General features: G+C 43.9%; 1 protein-coding gene across 5 annotated transcripts; it reads left to right on the top strand.

Annotated features, from left to right (window-relative positions):
* Nucleotides 1-390: 390 nt before the first annotated feature.
* LOC131255684 (phosphatidylinositol 4-kinase gamma 5-like) lies at nucleotides 391-6,485 on the top strand. 5 transcript variants are annotated; one of them, XR_009176246.1, is made up of 4 exons: nucleotides 391-863; nucleotides 2,583-5,032; nucleotides 5,701-5,798; nucleotides 5,892-6,485. XR_009176246.1 is itself a non-coding variant. In XM_058256475.1 (3 exons), the coding sequence occupies exon 3, from the start codon at nucleotides 2,870-2,872 to the stop codon at nucleotides 4,841-4,843; it is 1,974 nt and encodes a 657-aa protein (XP_058112458.1). In that variant the 5' UTR covers nucleotides 391-863; nucleotides 1,911-2,041; nucleotides 2,583-2,869; the 3' UTR covers nucleotides 4,844-5,625. The 5 variants fall into 5 exon arrangements, 2 of the variants coding, with proteins under 2 accessions (XP_058112458.1, XP_058112457.1); XR_009176245.1 differs by having other exon boundaries at nucleotides 5,701-6,485; XR_009176244.1 differs by lacking the exons at nucleotides 5,701-5,798; nucleotides 5,892-6,485 and adding an exon at nucleotides 5,285-5,625.
* Nucleotides 6,486-7,551: the final 1,066 nt, after the last annotated feature.

The raw sequence follows: 7,551 nt of genomic DNA, 5'->3' as shown, positions 1-7,551 counted from the left end.
AAGCATGAAATTAATCTTATCCCATGGCAACGGGGGACAATATCTGCTGTGGATAATAATTATGTTTTTTGAATCCCATCCCACCCAACGCCCAAACACACCGTAAAATGAGCTGGAAAACGGCTCGGATAAGGCACATGTATGACTGTGGCCCCACAGTTTACTCAACACGCAATCCACGCTCATCTCCGCTAACGTGAGCCGGCCTCTTGCTTAAACCCGACCCTTCTATCCTCAATCCAGGTGGTCCACTTATTAAAATGACAGAAATATCCTTTTTACAAACGAAATACAGGCTCTTTGCTGGTAAGCCTTATCTCGTCCTGGAGGTCATTTTCGATATTTCTGCATGAACGATGGGCCTTTCCACCAACCTCCGCCTCCTGCCGCCTTCCCACCAGCAGCAACGATTGCATGTTCGACGCGGAAGACTGACACGGCCACGTCACCCCCATTCATATCCCTCCACGTCAGCCAATCCACATCGTCCGTGATAAATTGGTCGGGACTATCTCTACGGCCAAGATCGCCTGCCTCTTACGAATCCAACGGCCTATATCTCATTTCTAGAGTCTTCGAATCGAATAGAAGGAAATCGTCTAACCACGGTTAGTTTTTTAACCCGCCCTTGAGTCTCTGCCAGAGTTGAGAAGGAATTCGGGAGAGAAGGAGAGAAGGAGAGAGGGTTTTTGGGGGTTTCAGAATCGCTGGAATTTAGACCGTTGATTCTTCTTCGTCTTGGATCGGAGTCGTCGATTCGGATATCCGTACAACTAAAAGCCGGATCGAACGACTGCCGGTTCTTCGCTTGAGCTTCGTGTTTGTTCTCTTCTACGATCCCCTACATCGATTGGCCTTTTCTTGTAAGTCTACTCGAAATCACTTCGAATCTCTATTCAATTCGTTTTTCTTGGAGTAGATCTGATCGATCTCGTAGATCTGTGAAGATTTCCTAATGTTTCGATTAGATTTTGAAAATGTTAGGGTTTTCGATTCCATTTGCGATGATTAGGACTAGTCCTTTTCTTGATTTTTTTAGGTTTCTGATTTTTCCTCATTTTCTGAGATTTTATTGATTTTTTTTTTCTGAGAGAATCGCATTTTAAGGGGATGGGTGTAACCACTGCATTTCTCAGCGGATCAAGAAAATACACTGTTTTTTCTTGAGGAACTTGATTTTCTGATGATGAAATGGTGGTAGATTCTGCAAGGTGAAGAGATTACTGGATTTTTTATTTTTTCAAAATTTTATTATTTATTTATTTAGTTTTTGTTTTTTCATTGAAGTTCGATTCTGAAAATGGCTTCAAATTGCTGATTTTTTCGATATTTCGAGGATTTTTTTATTACTGTTTTTTAAGTGTATATCAGATTACATAATCAATTTGAAATGACTGATTGATCTGTGAAAAATCTGTGAGTTCTGTTCACGATGGGGTTGAAATGATGGCATCAGATGCTTATGAAGGAACATAATCTAGGGTTTTTATTTATTTATTTATTTATATTTATTGGATTTCTGGAGAGTTGGAGGGCGAGTATCTGAATTCGATTCCATTGCCTGAACGATCTACGAAAATATGTGATTTCTATCCATGATATGGTCAAAATGATGGTAACTGATGCTTAGGTAGGAACCGGCACTTGGGCTTTTGATATTTGTTGGATTTCTGGAGGGTTGGATACATCGAGTATCTTTGTTTCCTGTAGATCTCTTACCTGAACAGTCTGGTTTTTGTTGGTTTTTTAGTATTTGTTACTATTCGTTGTTGAAATTGGTTGTCTGAAGAACACCGCATTTTTCCATCCTCTCATTAATATTGCTTTTGCTGGCGCCATGATTTTTATCAATCCTTTTGGAAGTTGGAAGACCTGGTTTTTCCTTCTTAACCATTCCTCTCCTTTGCTAGGCTGGTCTATTTAATGGCTTCTTAACCTCTAAGTCAAAGGTTCGACGAGTTGGTGCCATCATCCTCAAAAGAAAAAGAGAAAAAAAAGAAGACTTGATTTTACAGTTTTATCAAACAACCCATAAGAATTTGTAAGATATTTCCTTTATTCTTCTCAGTTTCATTAATTTCTTCCTCCATTTTCTCTACTGATATGGTAGAGCCAGAACTGGAATATGGTAGAGCCATTTCTCCACAGCACACGTAGATGAGTTCTATCGATCAAAGACTGTCAATATACTGGGTCCCCATCATGGATGGCTTATGTTAACAGGTCACACCTGTTTAGAATTCTACCCATCAATATCCCTCACGGAATATTGATCTGCAATCATACTAGTTTTATTCAATAGACCAGACATCCAGGTTCAATCCAATGTGTTTTTTGAACATTTTCTGTTCAAAGAAGCTACTAGGTGGACAGTCTAGATATGTCTCCATGCTTCCAAATCTACTGTATCATCTTCCTTCAGGAGAGCTATTCTGCTGTGGATATTCTGTTTATATTTTGCTCTTATCAATCTCTAAATATTCACTAGGCATTTGTAAAGTTGTTTGTTATTTCAAATCGAAAAGTTGCTTGATTTTTGTTTTCCTTCCTAATGCCTGTCTCCAATTTTGGATATTTTACAGTTTTCGGTTCTTCTCCTCATAGATCATTGTGATCAGATGGGTTCTCTGATGTAGTGTGATCGCTACATCTCTGCTGCCCTTTTCCTGTCACGCTTTTGCTGACGTAAGAAACAACGGTGGGAGTTTGATTCTGCAACGTAGTCGCTTCATGACCTTTTGGACAACAGATTTCCCTCTCTTTGTAGCAGTGTCGGCGCTTGAGTCTGTCGCCCGCTCGAGAGAGAGAAGGGGGAACCCCGTTGCCGCCTCTGCAGGCCCTGTCAATCCTCAAATCTCCCCTGCGTTCCATGTCTCCTAACTTGGACAGCCCTGTGCAGACCCAGATGGCAGTTGCAGTCTTTAAAGGCACCCTGAGCAGTGGTGAATGTCGTGGAAACAAGAGGGTGGAAGGAAAGCCTGCTGGGAGGCGCCGTGTGTTTGTGCAAACTGATACTGGCAGCGTCTTGGGGATTGAATTGGATCGGAGTGACAATGTCCACACAGTCAAGAGGAGATTGCAATTGGCTCTGAATGTTCCAACCGACGAGAGCTCGCTGACTTTTGGGGATCTTGTGCTGAAGAATGATCTCAGCGCCGTCCGGAATGATTCCCCATTGCTCCTCACGAGAAACTTCCTGCATAGAAGCTCGTCGACTCCGTGTCTTTCACCTACCGGAAAGGATCTCCAACACAGGGATCGAAGTGGACCGATTGAGATACTGGGTGGCTCGAGTCGCTGTTCTAGAACCAAACAGCTTGTGAAGGATGTCGTGAAGGCGATCAAGAGTGGGGTCGATCCAATCCCTGTCCACAGTGGGCTTGGTGGCGCTTACTATTTTAGAAACAGTAGAGGTGAGAGCATTGCCATTGTGAAGCCCACGGATGAGGAGCCCTTTGCTCCAAACAATCCAAAGGGTTTTGTAGGGAAAGCTCTCGGCCAGCCGGGCTTGAAACGGTCAGTTAGGGTCGGTGAGACAGGGTTCCGAGAAGTTGCTGCCTACCTTCTCGATGATGATCACTTTGCTAATGTGCCGCCCACAATCCTTGTCAAGATCACCCACTCGGTGTTCAACGTCAACAGTGGGGTGAACAGTAGCAAGGTTCATGACAGGAAGCAGGTTAGCAAGATTGCATCATTCCAGCAGTTCATTCCCCACGACTACGACGCTGGCGACCACGGCACCTCAAGCTTCCCCGTTGCTGCTGTGCACAGGATAGGGATACTGGACATTAGGATCTTCAACACGGACAGACATGCTGGCAACCTTCTGGTTAGGAAGCTTGACAAGGTTGGAACGTTTGGTGACGTGGAACTTATTCCAATCGATCATGGCCTTTGCCTGCCAGAGACCTTGGAGGATCCGTACTTCGAGTGGATCCATTGGCCTCAGGCATCGGTTCCATTCAACGATGAAGAGCTCAAGTACATTGCAAATCTTGATCCAGACAGGGACTCTGACATGCTGCGCATGGAGCTGCCGATGATCAGAGAGGCGTGTCTCCGGGTCTTAGTCCTCTGCACGGTCTTCCTCAAGAAGGCAGCTGCATATGGTCTTTGCTTAGCTGAGATTGGTGAGATGATGAGTCGGGAGTTTCGGGGGCTTGAAGAGGAGCCGAGTGAGCTCGAAGTTGTGTGCATTGAGGCGAGGAGGTTGATTGCGGAGAGAGAAATGATGTTCTTCCCCAAAGATGAAGCAGGGGAGGAAGAGGAATTCCAGTTCGACCTCGACTGTGATGCAGAATTCTCCCCCAAACTGACAGATGATTTCACAGCCAAAGCATCATCGCCGTTCAGTTTTGGGTTCAAGGGGGCACATTGCAGGAACCCGCTTTCCAAATTAGAGGAGAGTGTGGAGGAAGAACAGGAAGAAGAGATTGAGGGTGAAGAGGAGGCCAAGCTTGCCCCAGGGACTGGTGGAGTTTTGGGCCCACTGCCTACTCGTGAGCGGGTCCCGTCAGTTTCCAAGCTGTCTGCATCACTGAAGAGCATTGGCCTGGGCGAGAAGAACCAGCGGTACCAGGGCTTCTCAAGTGGCGAGGGCCTTGCGTTTCTGGCATGTGGGGCAGCTGTGGGAAGCAGCAGCAGCAGCAATCGTAGGAGTGCAAACGAGCAGCTGCCAGCGAGTGCAAGTTTTGTGAAGCTGGCGGACATGAGCGATGAGGAGTGGACGCTGTTCCTCGAGAAGTTCCAGGAGCTGTTGCACGACGCGTTCGCCAGCCGGAAGTGCGGCAGTGTGGGGCCTAGGCAGAGGCAGAGGCTGGGGACTTCTTGCCAGTTTTGATGAGAAGGTTACTTGTTTATGCTCTGTTTGGTGTACAAAGAGGAGACGAAAGCCCAGGAAGAAGAAGAATAAGACATTTGGGAAGAAGAGGATTTGTAGCCTTTGTTTTGGAGATAGAATAGTTGGGAGACGTTTGTAAATATTCTTTAGAGGATAAGCCGGCTGCTGCTGCTACTCGAAGAAGGAGAGGTGAGTATGATTTTTCTTTTTATGCTCTTCTATGGAAGATGATCAGTAAAATAACCCCCCTCCCTCAATATCCCCCCCACCACCACCACACACACACCAAAAAAAAAGAAGAGAGAGAGAGAGAAAAAGGCCATGTACAGTTGCTCTATTTAGATTTTAGAATTGTATGCCACAACGATAGTGTATTAGTCCTTTTCAGATGATTTCCATCATCATCAACATGGGTTTTCTTATCTCTTTGTTTCTTGCCAGAGATCAACAAGATCCTTGTGTGACTTTGCAAGGGAACAATTGGATGGAGTTTGATATTTTGGGCTGCTGGATTTGGATTTAGGGGGTGTTTGTGGTTAGATGTTGTGGTCGATTCAAGGTTGTCGGTTGTGGGCCATATTCAATCAGATGCTTGCATGTATCAGATCACCGACTTGATTCTGTTGTGTTTGTTTGGTTGTGTTGTTGTTGGTAGGCAGGGAGTGTGTAGTTCTGTAACTGAATTTTTTTTTTTTCCTTTCTGACAATTGCTGTTAGATTACTTAGTCTCAGTCAGCACATGATCCGGTCTTATAAAAGGATTCTTGAGAGATGTACGTGGATGATTTATCCCCCCTTTTATTATTTTTTCATTTTGTTGTCTTTCATTGATTGGCTCAATCGTCCCATCAATGCAGGATTGGCCCAGCTTCTGGTGGTGGGCCGACTGATTCTTGGGCCAAAATCGATGGATCCATCTATATCTACCACAGGCAAGCCGCATCCTTCTGGAAAGGTCACTATGAATTGAGATTGGATATGATTCATGACAATTGCTGTCATTGTCTTCCGTTATAATTATATGATGAACACCGCCCAGTGGTTTCAGGGCCCATTCATGGATACTGGTATTTGGGGCCCACCGAGATAGGTTATGTGGAGCTACATAATAGCCAAGATGGCTGAAACTGTTAGGGCTAGCCTTTCTGGTCAGAAACATGTGTCGGTGGGCTTGTGTTAGCTTTAAAGGACGGGAATCATCAACCTGATGGGCCAGCATGGAAAGGCTGTGGTATGAAATTGCATTAATGGAGTCTACATGAGTGGTTAGATCGGTGATTTGGCAAGGATGAAAACTAAAAGAGAAGCTGTTTTGTGCTGCTGATCATTGCAAAGAAGAGGCATCTTACAATGGTTTTCAGCTTGTACAACGATCTAACTTCCAAGCCTTTGATACGATGGGCCCCCATTGTAAGCAGGTAATTGAAATTTCCCAGATTCTAGCCATTGAACCATTGGTTTTTCTTTATGTTTTTATTTTGTTTTTGTTTTTGGCCTCTGCATATGTTCCGCAACTATATTTGCCTTCTCTCTTGAATGTACGTTTGGCCTATCATATCAACAAAATGTTAGGCTTAGTGCATTCCGATCCTGGCCCCTTAGGTTGCTAATGGCTACAAAGTAATGGAGTCTTGTTGGAAAAGAGCAATGTTCACATGCAACTTTTGTGTGTAATCGTAGAAGAGAAATGTTCACATGCAACTTGATTTCACCTGCAACATTTGTATGTTATTTAAGTCACAACGATTGATTCTACCAACATATTACTGTTTTACATTTGTGCAGTGGGCTTACATCATTTTAGTAACCTGAGGCAAGAAGTAGGTGGTACATTCATCAGCCCATGGTTGGAATCAGCATGTCAAAGAGAACTTTTGTCTAATCCAGATGACTTTGTTCATTTCTTTCTTTCATTAACATTTAAGAATGGGTAATTGTTTAAAATTTGGGCATAATTGTATTAGTGTATTGATCCTATCCTCATGTTTGGGCCATCTTTTAGTCAATCTTAGCTAACGGATGTTTTCAGAGCATGCTGGCTAGGTAGTGTATTTCAGCCCAATTTCATATGAAAACAATTCATGAAAGACTGATTAATCCGCCTAGATCTGGATAGGATCTAACCATTTTGAAGGACATCACTCGGATCATCTTTCACCTAATTATGACCAGTAAACAACTTCTACTCAATGAACGATCAATCTTGACCATCTAATAAATACACGATCCAAAATCCAAGCTGGATGAGTGACTGTTTGTTTTGGAGCTCTGGATGACAAGCCAAGGGTGGATCCACATCCCCAAATGATCAGATGGGTGCACAAATCAATGGATTTAGGCGCATGGGTCCTACAATGACTGAGGGCGTAGAAAGCTATCTCGATTCCAGCAATAGGTATGCCCAAAAAGGATGAGGACCAGGCCTAAGGCTGCAATGCCAGTCCCAAAAAGATAAGAATCTGGCCCCCATGCCAGAATTTCTCACAGGCTTAAAATGCCAAGGTCTAATAAGGCCCATTGCAATGTACTTGTGGAATCCAAACCATGCATCTGCATCTGGACAGCCATGAAAGGCCAAGATTCGATAATTCGACCTGATCCATACCTCAAGTGAACCACACCAAAGGGAACAACAGAGAACACAATTTTTATTCTCAGCGTACACTTTAAATGCTGTAGTCTCAGTCACATCATACAATTAATATCTT

Source organism: Magnolia sinica, chromosome 9 (assembly GCF_029962835.1).
Source record: "Magnolia sinica isolate HGM2019 chromosome 9, MsV1, whole genome shotgun sequence".
In the NCBI taxonomy this organism is placed as follows: Eukaryota; Viridiplantae; Streptophyta; class Magnoliopsida; order Magnoliales; family Magnoliaceae; genus Magnolia; species Magnolia sinica.
The sequence above is the reverse complement of the archived record's forward strand: the minus strand, read 5'-3'. Positions and strand labels throughout refer to the sequence as shown.

Bases quoted from the DNA above. Each gene is read 5' to 3' on its own strand.
- LOC131255684 (XM_058256474.1), top strand. From the start codon at position 2,870: ATGTCTCCTAACTTGGACAGCCCTGTGCAGACCCAGATGGCAGTTGCA.